Source organism: Dasypus novemcinctus, chromosome 5 (assembly GCF_030445035.2).
Source record: "Dasypus novemcinctus isolate mDasNov1 chromosome 5, mDasNov1.1.hap2, whole genome shotgun sequence".
Classification (NCBI taxonomy): Eukaryota; Metazoa; Chordata; class Mammalia; order Cingulata; family Dasypodidae; genus Dasypus; species Dasypus novemcinctus.
In genome coordinates, this window is record NC_080677.1 from 12,947,362 (window position 1) to 12,964,276 (window position 16,915).

At 38.8% G+C, this 16,915-nt stretch overlaps 1 protein-coding gene across 4 annotated transcripts in view; it reads right to left on the reverse strand.

The window, feature by feature from the left end:
* Window positions 1–1,399: 1,399 nt before the first annotated feature.
* The window catches only part of LOC101423060 (zinc finger protein 596-like), an 88,718-nt gene continuing 73,202 nt past the window's right edge, over window positions 1,400–16,915 (reverse strand). For all 4 annotated transcript variants that reach the window (XM_004482014.4, XM_012521011.4, XM_071215067.1 and 1 more), the window contains 5 exons: window positions 8,350–8,432; window positions 5,740–5,866; window positions 4,826–4,918; window positions 4,226–4,308; window positions 1,400–3,779 (listed from right to left, as the gene is read on the reverse strand). In XM_004482014.4, coding sequence (XP_004482071.2) covers window positions 2,826–3,779; window positions 4,226–4,308; window positions 4,826–4,918; window positions 5,740–5,866; window positions 8,350–8,355 — 1,263 coding nt within the window. In that variant the 5' untranslated portion in view covers window positions 8,356–8,432 and the 3' untranslated portion in view covers window positions 1,400–2,825. The remainder of the gene's footprint in view (window positions 3,780–4,225; window positions 4,309–4,825; window positions 4,919–5,739; window positions 5,867–8,349; window positions 8,433–16,915) is intronic.

Sequence of the window (16,915 nt, forward strand, 5' to 3'; positions counted from 1 at the left end):
AACTGGTGCACAAATATTGAAACATATCTACCAGCTATGGTAAATGGTTTACATTATGGTTTACATTTTGAACCATACACTTTATAAACTTTGAGGCAATTGAGGCAATTCAACACAGTCTGTTTCCATCATAGCAAGATTATGTAGAACACTTCCATCTCCCCCAAAATGCCCCATTCCATCTATTTATTCCTGCCTCCTCCTCCCCTTGGGACCCATGGCAACACCCGGGCTTCACTCTGTGAAGGAAAAAATTCATAGTTACTTCAACAACACTGAAGTCTTGACATATTGGTCTGCCCTCCCCTATTAGACACTGTCCATGCTCTCAAAAGACTCCTCCCCTGTATTTGAGAACATAGCAGGCCTACCCAGAATAGGAGTCCACCACCTTGCCAGTCATTATGTGGGTCTCCACCCACTGATATCACACACTATGGGAAGATGTACATTCACACAATCCCTAGAAGCCTGTCCCAGGTGTGCCAAGGGTTTTACAGAGGCTATTTGCCTTGAGGGTGGGGTGTGCCAGTCCCAGTCACAGAGATAATATGGTTTTCATTTGGCCTCCTTGTCTATCCCTCTCCCACTTGAAAGATGCACAGCACTCTCCTGGTCTGCAGATCCCAAGAGCAGTTTCCTCAGATAGCCAAAAGGTTTATGTGCATCATCTAGATCTTTATTCTTCAATAATTAGTATCAATGACAGGATTTCCAAATTTGGATCATCATATAACCTTTACCTATGGACTTATTTTTGGATCTATTATCTGTTTGATACTAGGCAGTGGTTCTGACTGATGCTCCCTGCTAGGCCATTAGCAAGAGGCAATGGGAACTATCTGGACCTCTGCTTGGGTAGGTGAATACCATATGCAGGACCCTCGTACTTACTGATAGATTCTAATCACCAAGATGAAGTATTGTTTCTTCTAAGACCAGAAACAAAGACAACTTACTTTTCCCACCCTTCAGATATTTAATCACCGACAGAAAGTAATGCCCATCACTGACCCATTAGAGGCAACCAGAGATTATTTATCTTAAAAGACTCCCAAATCAGACTTCACACATTCTCCTACCCCAAACCTATAATTTTCCACCAATCATCTCAACTTACCTCTCAGATACTCAATATTTGCCCAAGCCCCTCAAACAATATCTCTCCCAGAAACACAAAACTGAGGCACACAAGCTCCCCAGTCTCTGAATAAATGATTTTCCACTGAATATATTTTCCATCATGAATTTTCTGGAAATCCTCCAAGGGGTCTCATCCTGTAAAGACTTTCTCATTTCATGTTTTTGTAGTTATCCCTAAGTTTTGTTTAGCACATCAACCCTTGGCTTTGATGGAATGATAGCGCACAGGAATTATAAACTCAGTGTTTCACTCTTGTGGAGTTCACTCATTTTATTTAAAGGATAAATTATAATTAAAGCAACCCCACATTGAGACAGATATAGAATTCCTCACATGTGATTTCCCTGCTTTGCCTGTCTGTGTGGTAGATGATGACTCTCCACTTCCATTACATTTACATTGTGAATTCTTTCATATGGTATATCATCAAATCATCAACTAAGAACTTTGCTACATAGATGACATTCATATGGATTCTCTCCAGTACTAATTTTCTGAGATTAACTGAAGTAGTATGGGTGACTACAGGAACTTCTGTATTGAGAAGACAAGTGTTTCTTGAGTATATGAGTTATATTTTTTCAGAAAAATTTTCCTATCAAAAATGTTCACAGCACCATGAAAATACAAAAATGACCACGAAAATTCTTAAAATGAAATTCTTACAAAATTGAAAGGAAGGAAAGTGATCTCAGGATACAGGAAGCGACTTACAACCTAATTTCTGAAAAAGTACCCACTTGGCTGTGTAACCACTGAACTAACATAAATGATCCTCACTATTCCTTTACTTAATAAAAGCAAAGGTTCAAAAACAAACAAACAAACAAACAAAAAAAGATTCAAGGAATGTGACTGGGTCCCAGAGCTCTTCTTGGTTGCAATCACTGGAATTACTGCTTCCTTGCATGGCATGTTGTACATTCAGGAGTAGTTGTAATCTTTCCCCCCGCCCCAAATTTTGCAGGACAGATGAGTGTTGAAGTAATTATTTTCTATACAATCTATTATTTTTATAGTTCATAAGTATGTAACTCATGGAATCAGGATATGTCAAATACATGCCCAACAGGTTAGATTGCATTATATAGAAATGACTGATATAGGTTGGAGGATAGACATGCTGAAAATGTTCTCATTTGATCAGCAGACTGGCCAGGACTGTAACTGGGCAGCACAACTCTAACAGAATGTAGTGTGCCTACAAGAACAGAAGAGTGAGTTGATCTCTATCTGTTGTTTTTCAGGTTAAAATCTATGGCTGAAGTATTTTCCATATCCAAATCCTTTATAGGTTGAGTTCACTCATTTCATCTAAAGTCAGAATATTGACTGATGGCTTTCTCATGTTGAAGCCATTCACAGAGGTTCTCTCCAATGAGTAATCTCATGTCTAAGTTCAGAAAATTAAGGTTTTCCCACATAGATGGTATTATTATGGCTTCTGTCCTGTGTGAATTCTCCCATGTTGCCTGAGGGAGGAATTACTTGTGAAAAATTTCCCACATATATGACATTACTGGGGTTTCTTTCCAGTTTCGGTTACCTCATGTACTCTAAGATGACAACATTGACTGAAGGCTTTCCCTCATCAGGACATTCACAGGGTTACTCTCCAGTGTGAGTTCTCTTAATGCTAAGATTATAATATTGACTGAAGGTTTTCTCATATAACTGACAATTATGGTGTTTCTCTCCTATGTCTTCTCTCATGTCGTCTAAGACTAGTAATAAAATTAAAAGGTTTACCACATAGATGACATTCATATGGTTTCTCCGCAGTGTGACTTCTCTCATGCATTCGAAAATATGTACTGTGAGTGAAGGCTTTCCCACATAAATTACATTTATGAGGTTTCTCTCCAGTGTGAGATCTCTCATGGTTTCGAAGATAAGATCTTTGAGTGAAGGTTTTCCCACATAAATGACATTCATGGGGTTTATCTCCAGTGTGATTTTTCTCATGTTTTCGAAGATAAGAACGTTGTCTGAAGGTTTTCCCACATACCTGACATTCATGGGGTTTCTCTCCATTGTGATTGTTCTCATGTCGTCTAAGATTTGAAATATAACTGAAAGCTTTCCTGCATATACGACATTCATGGGGTTTCTCTCCAGTGTGAATTCTCTCATGTTCTTTAAGAGAAAAGAAATGATAGAAGGCTTTCCCACATAAATGACATTCATAGCGTTTCACTCCTGTATGAGTTCTCTCATGGTTTCGAAGATAAGAACGTTGAGTGAAAGTTTTCCCACACAAATGACATTCATGGGGTTTTTCTCCAGTGTGAGTTCTCTCATGGTATCGAAGACAATAACGATGGCTGAAGGTTTTACCACATTGATGACATACATGGGGTTTCTCTCCAATTGGAGTTCCCTTGTATTTTCTGAGGCCAGGGCTTTTCATGAAGGCTTTACCATTTTGCTGACATTCATATGATTTATTCCCTCTGTGAATCTGCTTACAGTGATTAAAAGATGAATGGTCACTGAGGACTTCTGCAAGTGGTTTGCTTAAATATTGTTTCTTTGTCATATGAGTTAATGTAGGTTGATTTACGGTGGACGTGTGAGAGGAATCTTCTTGCAAATAATTACATTTAATGGAATTCTTTTCAGTGTGGTAGCTCTGCTGTAGGGAATTAGATAAAAGATGGTAAGGTTTTTGTCCATATACAAAAATTTCTTCATTTCTGTACCAAGTGATTCTAGTCTAAATTTCCAGTGATAACCTCCAATGGAAATCTTTCCCATGTTATTATCATATACACATTATTTTCCTCTATGTACAGATATTTTCTCTATTATAGCAATCCAACTGCAGTGCTATCTGATCAATTTAGAACTTAATGACATTTCTAAGATTATATATGTGAAACAGGTATATATACAATCATCTATGAACTCAGGTTAAAATTTTGTGGTCAGGTTAATTTTTCCCTAAATTCAACCTATGACAGATTTTTGCTAGATTAACATTTAATCCCAACATTAATGACAGGTGATTATACTGAATTCCTAATTGATTTCATTTGGGATATCTATTTGGAAAACTAGGGTTCATACAATGAAACTTACCAATGATATCATGTTAGAAGAGTCTTTCCTGCTGATAGGTTGGATGAATATAATTTCTGGTTTTTTAAAGACACTTTTCCTCCCTGTAGTAATTGGAGAAAACACAATAAACTGTTAGAGTAGCATTTGGGAAATGAAAATGTTGGAAAGTTCCAAATAGCCTTGTCAGTATGTTTCAAACATTCCAACTTAGCTGGGAAAGGATATCAAATTAATGAATACTCTAGGCAGATGAAAAACTTATAGGACATTACAATCAGAAAAGATTTTCAGGATTGAAATATGAGAAAAAGAAGATGGGGTGTCAGGGACATATAAAAGTGAAAACCTTTCAAGAGTGGGAGTAGAACAATGTTAATTATGTGAAAATTTAATTCCAATAGCAAATGAATATCCCTTTCCCAAAGTCAAAGATAATTGATTAGCGCTTGAGAAGTATATGGAATAATGACAATACATGAGGAAAATTTTCCCAATATCTTCACCTGCATTTCAGAAATCATAACTCACTTAAGGAGACCTGAAGTTGGTATTTTCAAGCACCTACTCACTATCTGATGAGGTATCTCTTCTATTGATGCACAGGTTCTTAGAGCTCACCTGGACTCTGGTTTTGGGGAAATCCTATTCCATCTCTACCCACTTCTCCTTGTTCCAAATGGGAAAACACATCTGATTTGCAGACCTGATATCCTGTTGGGATGAAAAAGATACCTAGATTTTGAATTTCATTTGTAACAGTGCACTATCAAGTCCATGGCAAGCTATCAAAAAATAAGGTAAGCATTGAAGGTCAGCAATGCAACATTACCTTGAACATAGAACACTGACAATATTTCAACAGGAAAGATGTAACTTGGCCTTGTGCATATTTCAGTGGGGAATATTCATTGTTACTGCCCATGTACAAGGTCAAAGAGAGACTGCAAAATCCACTATATTCTAAATGGGGAGCAATTTCATGTTTCTACAGTTACTGATTTTGCTAAAAAATAATCCAATAAACATAAACTCCACCACAACAATCTAAATTATATGTGGAAAATTATATACGTAATGTTTTTATTACTGTAATTAGATGCATGAGCATAGCACTTGAAGTAGAGTACTTATTTGAAAATAGCCACTTACTTATTCACTGCAAATGTATTCATTGAGTTCTCAACACTGCCCTGTGTGTTAGAAACTGAGATTCAAGAAAGACATAAAATTGTCCTCAAGAGAATTAAATTCCATTGGTGTGAAACAGATGTAAGTAAAAGCTAAGGAAACAAATTTCATTTTGGCAGTTGTATGGGTTATAAAATAATATAAATATATTAAAAATATAAAATATAAAAATACAAAATGACAATATAAGGATTATACAATATGGAGGATCTGACCTAGAAACTTGAATAAATGAATAGAATATGATTTATGACAGATGTACAGGTAGATAGTTTAGAGAGAGAGAGATGGATAGATAGGAACAGAGATAAATGTAGATGATAAATAAGTTTTGAGAGACTCACCCACTGAGACAAGGTGCTTGATATTCTCCAGCATCACTTCTCTGAAAAGCTTTCTCTGGGATATGTCTAGCAGGACCCACTCTTCTTGGGTGAAGTCTACAGCCACATCTTTGAAGGTCACTAACTCCTAAAACATCACAGAAATTTGCGTTCATGCAGGGTCATCCTTAAAGTCCTGAGTGTGATGCTCAAAATGATATCACTAAGGAATCAGGAACTGTGTATATTAAGCTCAAAATGTGTTTGGAGTTCTAGTTAGATCACTCTCAGTGCTTAACTGCCATTGCCTTTCAGATGCACTCAAAGACACATACGAACTCTGAATACATAAAAATCCATTGCAAAGGAATATCGCATGACTTGTAGTTTGATATATATCTGGAATTTTCCTGATACACTTGTAATTATAACTTCCTGATGTTGATTATAAAATTTTCACAAAAATTTTCACAATTATAACACTCCTTTCCACCAATTTCAAGTAAATCCACAGACGCATCATAAGGCAAACAATATCCATGATATGTCACTTTTAAATAATGAGTACGGTTATTCAGATATACAGATGACCTCACTTATTTCTCATTTAAAAAACTGGTTTAACAATGTTATGGATTTTGACTTGTCCAATCAGCTGTCAAGTGCTTTCTGTCTAAATTCAATACATGTCTATTATTCATTAAAATGAACTGAACAGGTTTCATCCAAAACTCAGAAATAAGAAGTGCTGGCTCCTTCAACTCTACATGACTAGGTGTCCATTATCATATACAAATACAGTTCAAGATCACATGCCAGGGACCTGTGAGACTGTTATACTGAAAGATGGCCCTAGCCTGACTATTCCTGTGGTAGGAGAGCTGCCATTCTCAAATTTTTCTGGGGCCTACAAATATCACTTTCTATTAACTCTCTTGTATCTACATCTAATCTGTCTGTTTAAGATTAAAAGCAGCCACTTCATTCTTCTGGTCTCTTCAAATCTTCAAAAGTTTTAATAGTAACACATTTTTTCCTACCTATTACATGGTTCCTAAATGCACAACCACAATTAGGAAAAAAACACTTCCCATTCCTGTATCGAATTATAAAAGTTGAATCAAGTTGATTTACAAAAATTGAGGCTGTTAAACACAATTCACAGGTCACACCAACTGTACTTTTCTCATGCCTCTCCACATTCCCACCACCCTACAATGGTGATGTATATCTGCTCGAGCTCACAGAAGGACATTCTTGCATCTATACCATCAGCCACAATTCTCATCCACCTTTGGGTTCACTGTGTTATTCAATCCCTGGGTTATTCCCTAGCTTCCTTTCAACTGACAGTTATACCCCTTGACTACCATTTCCAACCACATTCCCATTTAGAAACCAGATGTCACTCACTATATAATGTGTTAACATCAATTCCATAAATTTCCACACTTTTACAGTAAAATTAAAACTCCTAAATACATTAAGCATCAGTAATATTCATGCATCTATACCAAAGATGTACTATGTTGATAATCGGGGAGTATGGAAAAAGTATGCCAAATATACACTATGGACCATAGTTGGTGGTAATAGTATAATGATATTATCTCATAATCTGTAACAAATGTTCCACCATGGTGTGGTGTGCTGGTGAAGGGATGTTGTATGGGAATTCTATACATGTACATCATTGTTTTGTAAGTTCACAACTTCTGTTGTAAAAATATATTAAAAAAAAAAATAGGGGGGACTGGGGGAAAAATATACCAAATGTAAGATATGGATTATAGTTAGTAGTAAGATTTTGATGATACTCTTTAATAATTTGTAACAAATGCTCACAACAATGCAAAGTGTTGGTGGTGGATTGATACATGCGACACCTATATGATGCTATGCATGTGTGTTTTTTAAGTTCACAACATTTACTATACACTTATTGTTTATGTACATTCATGTATGAATGTATACTTCAATAAAATTTTTTAAAAATGAGGTTGAGGAACTGGGAAAATTAATGTAAAGAAGAATTTTAGGTTTCTTTTTTTTAAGATTTCATAATGTACAAATATATTCCATCAAAACTTTAAGAAAATTAAAATTGGGATGAATAAATGATTCCTCATTTCCTTCTATTTACAAACCTTCTCTAATGCTTTTAGCAACAATGTACAGTCTTACATGCCAAAACCTGTAACAATGGATTGATTGAAGCACCCCCTGAAACCTCAGTCTCCCTACTGACTGTAAACCTCTGTGCTTACTAATCTCTATCACCTCTGGTCATTGCATGAGTATGCCAATTTGAGGAACTAACATGATCCATGAATACATTATTTATCCAATAAGGCCATGGGTCATGTGAGAAAAAGAAAACAACTTTCATTTCTTCAGAGAACACACAGACTTAACAGAGGCTGGAACACATAACTGTAATGGTTGGAAAGAGATAATTTATTGGTGAGTCCCTAATGTACCATGATTATTCCAGAGTCATGTGTAAACTTAATAAAATCCCACATCCTTGAATAGCTCCTAAATGCACTTGGAATATCCATGCCAACAAGAGAAACTTCATCATCTGCTGGCAATAGAGATGCAATTTCAGTTGAAGAATTTTCTACTCACCTGCATTGTCAATAGCTCACTCAGCTGACAACTGTCTTTCTCTGGATTTTTACTCACAACCAGACAAGCAGTAGGGACCAAAGCTGAGAATGGAGAAAGAAACTATCAGACTCAAGTACTGACCACAATTTCTAGACACGCCTGTCAACAATCCCAGACCCTTCGACCCCAATCCAATCAACAGGAACATGAAGTGTGCTTCAAGAAAAATAGGGAAGGACTCTTTACTCCCAGGGTCAAAAGATAAGAGGTCTTGGCTTCTGTGACAAATAAAGATGATATGAATACCTTCACTGTACAAATAAGAACATGGAAATCAGTGAATTGTGTTTATTAATTAGCCTATGACATTCAGAGACTTTCAATTCCATCCCTGATTCTAAAACACAGGAATTCCTAACCTATGTCACATCTGGAATTCAGTCTCTACCACCAGAGAAAGCAGTCTGGAATTTCTCAGATACAATTATTCTTGGTTTTTGAACTAGCCTTGGTTCTCCAACATCTATCCCCATCTTCTGGACTCGCACTTGTTTCCTGCTGTACCCTGATCCTGATCTTCTAATTACACTTACCTTAAATTACCTTGGTTTTTCTATATGTGATGTCTAAAAATTTAAGTCCCTCAATACTGAATTCTAGATTTCACCCCAATGGATTTACCAACCAAGAAACTTAAGCATATATTTTATTATGGGGATAAGCAATTCAAGGTCTTGATCAATTTGAAGGGTCAATGGCTCCCATCATGCCAATCTAGTCCTGAATATCTCCTGCTTCAGAAAACAGCAGAAGTGTATGGGTCATAACATCCTTGTCAAGTTCCACAATTCTCATAGGATTAGGAGGCTCAGAAGATATAGAATGAAGGGATGGGAAAAAATCTATTAGAACTGTCTGATATTTTAATGAAGAGGTAGCTGAAATCTAGTCCTATATTAATCATCATCAGCTCCAACCTCCCTATATTTCATTATTTACATATGTGTAAGGATGTGTTTATTGTAAATTCTCCTCTAAAATATCATTACTAATTTTATGAATTTCATGGGCAATTAATGGTAAGGTGTCATAAGCAGAGCTAGGATTAACTTAGCCCTTTGTACCTGAAGTCCATTAAGAAAAGGGTTCTATTAAATATGCTGGGACAATCACATTAAAAAAAATTTTAATCCTCACACTAATCCTGTTCACTTAACAAATGTTCCAAAGAAGGGCTCAGAAGGCCTTAGTAATAGTAGATGGAGAAAATTACATGGCAAAAAGACACATTTTCTTTCTCTCATCCAATCTCAAATTCCTTAAGCATTACATGACACACTTAGGAGGTTTTACCTGGAATGTTACCTCTCATTTCAATAACCAGAGTCCTCACTCTGTTGTCAAACTATCTCTTCATATAGTTCGTTCATACAATTGCACTTTTTCTGTCACAAGGAAACCTCCATTGCATTGAACCTATTTCCTAAACCTTAGCTTCAACTTTACCTATGGTTTACCGCCCAGGTAATCCACACATACACATTTCAGAATAAACATCCGTGAACATTTCTGATGTTGCTGTATTTACCCCCTTCTCAATAAATATCTATTTACCACATCTGCCCTCAAAGGAGGTGACTCTAATATCCTGTCTCATTCATTACTGCATCTGACACAGCAAATTACTAAGCTATTGCTTTAGGACTAAATGTAGAGCCAGGACTACTAGTTCTATAAAATATATCTGGCAAACTATGTCTTGGTAATTGAATCATTCTCATATTTTCATAATCACTTAAGTCCCATAGTTTTGAATATTACATATTATCACATTTCACATTGCTTTTACCAGACTGGATTACCTTATAATAATCATATGAATGATGTAATTTACAAATCACCCCATTCTAGCACCATAATCTCTACAATTACTCCTGCATTTATACCTCTTAGTTTTTCCTTCTCTCTCATTAGGTCATATTACACCTGATTGAGCTGAATGCCTCCAACTGAATTCTTGTCTTTCTGAGAGGTGGAAAATGTGCTTATTTCACTTAAGCAGCTCTGAAAATTCTAAAATTAGAATTTTACTCTTTGCACATAGTTTCCTGAAACTAAGGACAAGTTGAACATGTTTGAGACAACACAGGACTGAAAAACTGCATGTACCCTCCTCAAAGGATCCCGGCATCACCTGTCTTTTGTTTTTACTTGTTTTTCCTCTCAACTACTCCCCCCTTCTCTTTTCTTTACCTTTAAAAACCCTAACTCCTATTCTCAACTTTGAACTAGATTTGGGAAAATTTCCCCAGTTCCTTGCTATTGCCCTTGCAATAAATCACCTTCTCACTGAGAGGCATGTTTGTCCTTTGTAGCATTGGATTGGAAGGGCCTATTAGAAATAGCCATGCTTATGGTAACAATTCGGCAAGCCTGCCAGGAGCCATGCTGCTCTGCCAGGAGTCATGCTGCTCTGGCCAGGAGTCATCTGCTCTGGGATGCAACCCCCTGGGGCTTCCCTGGATCCCTCAGCTCCACGCCTAGCAGCTGCCCAGGGATTTCCCTGGAGGACAGAGGCTGGAGGTTCTGCATGAGATTTTTGCCATGGGCAGACACTGTGCACTTTGTGTTAAGGTGATTCTTAAGCTGAATTATTCCCTGTGTTAGGTAAGTATGTGAAATTTCTGATTTGCACTTATTTTAACTTTCTCACACTGCTCATGCAAAGGCGACTGTTGAATTTTAAGTTGATCTGAGTCCATGAATATGGACCTGGTGGGTTTGAGTCCCATTATCCATGATCTCAGGTTTAGAGTTCACCTGTTGATTTTGCAATCATATTTTTGCTTTGAGGTTGGGGATGTGTTGATTTTGAGAAGTATTCATTTCACCTGACTGGCAAACAGGTCCATGAGAAAGAAATGGTTAAGAACCCCTGCCTTACATGATATCCTGTTCCTGCCTCTGCCACCCCCTGTAGGTTTGGTGGTGGCTCCTGATGCCCCTCTGGCACCTCCTCATGATCCAGGAGAGGGTACAGATGGAATGGCTTCACCACCCCTGTAGTGGTGTACAATCTGGTCAGAGAGCAACTGCTTCTGGAGTAGGACAATTCCCAATGCTCCAAGTCCCTTTAGGAATTGATGATCAAGGACAGTCACAATCATTCATGCTGGTACACACCATGTTCTCAATCTCTGATTTAATAAATTGGAAAATTAGCATCCCTGGCTATAGAGAAGATCCTGAACAAATGAGAAGGTTGTGGTATCTATCTTTGCCACACACATGTAGTTGGGCAGGTATTCAGGCATTATTGAATGTTTTACTGACTCTAGAAGAAAGACAGATAGCTATGGATAAAGCTAGACAAGAAGCTGAGCACGTGAGGGAAGGAGCCCCTCAGAACCCTTTAACCTGCCCTACCCACAAGGTGTTCTCTTTGCAAGAGCTGTGGGGGAAAGATGAGGTGTGACAGATTAAAATTCTATCTTCAAAGCTGGGGAATTAAAAATCATAGTTTATTCTGTAACCCCTCAATCTACACCTTTAGACAGCCTTAAAATAAGGGTGATTAATAATCTTATTACCAAATTTCAGTAAGTAAAAAAAAGTCCTTGAAAGCTATGGAATGATCTTTTAAGTTTTCCAAACACTAGCAGTGCATTTTTAAGATTATTCAGACTGAGACAAGATGGCATTGGTCTAAGTGAGCACTCACCATATCTCTCACTAAAAAACGGCTGAGAAGGGAAAAGATCCTGCCTGAGGGAGCTGTTTTGGGAACCCACAGAGCAGGAGGATCCAGGGCATCGATCTGGAGGGAAAGGGACAAAGAGATAAAAAGCCCAAGGGAAAACCACGAGTTTTCATCCCAGTGGCTGAAAATAGTAGTGGCTAAACTCCACCCTCAAGACAAAAAGCCACTGCGAACTCCCCGACTCAAACTAGCCACCAAGCAGGAGGGAGCATTCTCCAGGATTAAGAGGGTTCTGGTGAAAGGGTGGAGAGGGGTTTCCTTTCTGTGGGTTTGGTTACCTGGACCCCCTTTGAACTAAAGGGAGCATACCAACTGGCAAGAGGTGGCCCCTGGAAGAGAGAAGAGGCAAGAGGCAATCTGCCCAGGCAGCTTGGTTTACCTAGCTGACCTCGGGAGAAGAGCTTGAGTGGGAGAGGGTGGAGTCAGACAATTCACTAGTCTGGTGCAGTAAACTATCAAAAGTCCAACCCCCCTAAGGGAGGCAGGCAGTAGGAAGCACTTAACAACCTTGCAAGGGTCTATTTAGGGTCCCCTGGGAGGAGGGGGAGGTCTGGAAAAGGCTGAGAGTAATTCTCTGTGGTGAGTTCTGATACCAGGGTCCCATTTGAATTTCAGAAGGGAACTCAATCTTACCAGGAGAGGTGAGGGAGGATCTGATCACACAGGCTATCCCATCCTGCTACTCTGGGAGAGAAAGCAGTAAGAATAGAAAGGGGACAGAGACAGACAGGCTCCTAATCAGCAGGAATCTCCCCAACTGCAAGGAGTCAAACCTGCCCTAGGGAAAGTAACTGGATAGCTCTCTAGTTAACAGACCCAATGAGAAAATTTAGCTCAGGGGAGGAATCTCCATTTTGAATATATGAGGTCCCTGGCTTGATTTCCAGCTGTCCTTGGGTGGTGATATCCTGGGTTATCAAACACTGAGCTGATACTTTAGGACAGGGAACACGAAGACAGTATTTTTATTAGCTTCTCTTGGGTCTCTTATTATCTTAAAAAGGTTCCTTTTTAAAAATTTAACTTAGTTTACTCACCAAAATGCAATTCAAAACCTGCAGAGGGCAGGCTGCTGGGTAACTGATTGATGAATACCAGCAGCTTGAAGAGCAACTCAGGGGCCTAAATAGGAAAGCTGTGTAGCAGTTTGATATGAGTATGAATTCCAAAAATAGATATTGGATTATGTCTGTAATCTGGTCTGTACCTGGACATGATTAAGTTACGATTAGGGTTTGATTGGGCCATGTCATTAGGGCGCTGAGTTCCCACACCTTGGTGGATGGGGACTCACAGGTAAAAGGCATGGCAAAGGACAGAGTTGAGGGTTTTTGATGTTGGAGTTTTAATGTTGAAAAGAGAAGCAAGCCCCAGGAAGAGCGGAACAGTGAGCACAGGAATAAGCAAGACTCTGGAAGGGAGGAACCCAGGAAGCCTGAACTCTAGCAGAGATTGGCAGCCATCTTGCTCCAAAAGGCGAAAATAGACTTTGGTGAGGGAAGTAACTTATGCCTTATGGCCTGGTATCTATAGGCTCCTACCCCAAATAAATACCCTTTATAATTCCTGGTTTTTGCATCAGCACCCCTTTGGCTGACTATTACAGGTAACCTACTACATCTCTGGTTATGGTCCTTAAGTGGATAGAGAATATGATGCAGTTTCAAATTCCTGCAGCAGTCAGTGATGGCTCAATATGGCCATATGCACAATAGATATTGCTTCCATACTGGAACTATTTCACAGTGCTGAAGGCCTCTATGCACCAGGCCAATGGAATACTGGAGCCTATCTTCCTAGTTTCTCTCTAGGGTCAATGGTGCTGCAGCATGCTGGCTGTGTGCAGTACATAACAAGTGGAGCAATAATTACTAGAATAATGTAAGTAGAACTTAAACACAATTGGCATTATGGCCTGCTCCCATGGAGAGATGACATGTATGGTATTGCAAACCTGGAGCTTGGGCCTATTTAACTGTAGCTCAAAGAGAAACCTATGCATTGGTTAGTGCAGTGATTAGTATTAAGTACTGTATATACATGCCTGATAATTATGACATCTTTTCTAGATCATATGCAGAAGGATACTGTAAATGTTAATAGCCCTAGTAAACTTCATTTTCTAAGTAGTTAATAAATATGCCTGTTAGAAAAAGGAATGGCCTACCTTGCCTAAAAGCAGTAGGGGCAACAACTCTCTTAATTAGAAAGGCCACCAAATTAACTTGAGGGTGTCCTGACCTCTCACAGTCTTCACCCCATACCAGGTGAAAGACGTGCTTAATTAACCCAGTTCTTCCCTCTAGCCCTTATTCCAGAACCTGTTCCACTCATACCCCGGCGAGGACTGGCAAACCCACAGACCATCCTGCCAGGGCTAAGCATTTTCCCACAAGAAGAGAAATGGCAAACAAGGTGGCTAGGACCCACTTCAGCTTAGCCCCTTCAAGGTGGTCAATGGGTAACCTATTCTCAACCAGGACCTGAAAACCAGGTTTTGATCAAAGCCTGGCAGGAGAACAGGTCTCACTTTCAATTAGAGCCAAAATAGAAGGGACCTTACTCTGTGGTTCTGATCACTCCCACAGTATTAAAGTTAAAGGACTTGCTAGCTTGGTGCACTTACCCTGAGTGAAGCCAGTTGCCCAAGGAAATGCCAGCTTACCTGAATCACCTGGCAGGATGTATGAGTGCCAGTCATTGGATGGCCTGAAATACCTCTTTAAGAATTAAGCTAAGTAGTGTCTGTGTCAAAGCCAGCTGTAACCACTAACCCTAGCCCAACCACCTATTGTTAGGGGGAAAGCAAGCCAGACATCCCTTACAAAATCTTGTCTGTTTTCATTTCCTGTAATTTCTCCTTGTACAACGACTAAAGGGAAATATCTCTTCTCATCCCCTTCTCAGCTGTCTCAAACATAACCACCACCATGAAAAATTAGGTTTATCAATTTATACCAAACCTTGTTATCTATTAAGAGCTAACTAACAGCACAGAAGCAACAAGCCATGCCTTAGAAGGTCTTAGACAGGAAATGGACTTTCTCACTACTGTGGTGCTACAAAACCACAGAGTCCTCAACATGCTAACGGCAGCACAGCAGGGTACATGCCTATTAAGGAAAAATACTGTTTACAAATCACTCCTGAATGGTCCTAAACAGCACTCGAATCCTGCAAAATGAAGCCACCAACTTTGGGAGGATGTAGCCGCTAAAATCACCTGGCCTTTCTCATTCTCATGGTCCAGCATGTCCTAGCGCACTCCTTTTTGGGCCCACTTACCACCATCTTTTTTATCCTTTTAGTGGGACCACGTATCTTCAAAATTCTAACTAAGTTTATTTCTTCCAGAATCAATGCCTTCCAAAACAAGATATTAGTCATACAGGGATTTCATCCAGTTCCACCCACAGTGGAATAGCCAGAAAGGTTTATGCCCTGTCGGGCAGGACTATTGCCCTAACCAGCAGGAAGTAACTACAGAGGAATGACCATCACCCCTCAAAACCCCCTTAAGAATAAGGGCATAAACTTTCTGAGCGGCAGTTGAGGCAGGTTAGTACAGGATAATGGAGGAGACAACCCACAACATGCCTGATAGTCAACATGGCGGCAGACCATGTGGCCAGCAGACAACATCGCTGCAAGACCTCACTGAGACCCTGAGTTTAATCTTGAGATCCCAGTTTCTCTTTCTGGGACCTCCGCTTAGCCCTGGATATTCCAAAAAGGCTGTACCACTGGTTCCCACCATAGGTGGGGTAACCAATAACCGCTGGGAACCATTCCCTTACTATTAGCAAGGGGGTGGAATAATTAATAGTTTAAAAGGTACTCACATGAGGCAGAGCTCACTCTCTGCCCGGAGGAGCCTGAACCAAATCTAAGTGTGTATTTCCATCTTTCTCTCTCATTACTCAGCAAGCTCTGTTCTTCCCCCCATTTCCAAAATACATTCTTTTTACCGGTCTAACTAAACTGGTGTGTTCATAAATTCTTTTAAATATTACAGCCAAGAACCTAGAGAAATCCAATGCTTTTCCATCTCTAGTTTCATAGCTTTCAAGGACTTTTTCTTTACTGAAATTTGACGATTGGATTATTAATTACTCTTATTTTAAGAGGAATTACAGGACAAACTATGATTCTTAATTCCCTGGCCTAGTAGTTAAGAGTTTTAAGGTAAACTTGCATTTCTCTCTCTTTACGCACAGTCCCTCCCCTTGCAAAGAGAAGGGAACCCCAGGGGACTGGATAGGTTAGGGAGATCAGGAAAAACTTTTTTCCTTTTCCCAACAGTTATTATATTCAGATTTCTATATGACCTTTCTATCCTGCTTCGCATCTCTACTTTGGGCTCTAGGAATATTCATTCACATATAAGTGCTTATTTAACTTAAGCAATTTGAATATAACTCTCTTAAGGATTTTCATTTGTTAATTTGATATTACCATTCTGAGTGTAAAAATATACACTATGCAAATAGGCAGGCACAAAGATATGAAAAAAACACACAACCCACTAATGTTACTTAAAAATTTCATTCTCTTACAAAATAATTTTAACTGTAAAACAGCACTACATTCAAAATATCTCTTTGAAGGCTATTTCTGATTATTTTAACCTGTACTGTGATCCATGCAGTTTTGCACAAAAACTTTCTTTTTAGTTATTGGTTATAATCAAATTGCTCTCAGTGCTTTAAAATACAATCTAGAACTTTTTTTGTTTACTTTAGAGCTTTGCTTATTTCTTATTTTGACTGAGAGACCTCAGCTGAGCAATACAAATTGCAGTATATACTCACTGAGGTCACTGAA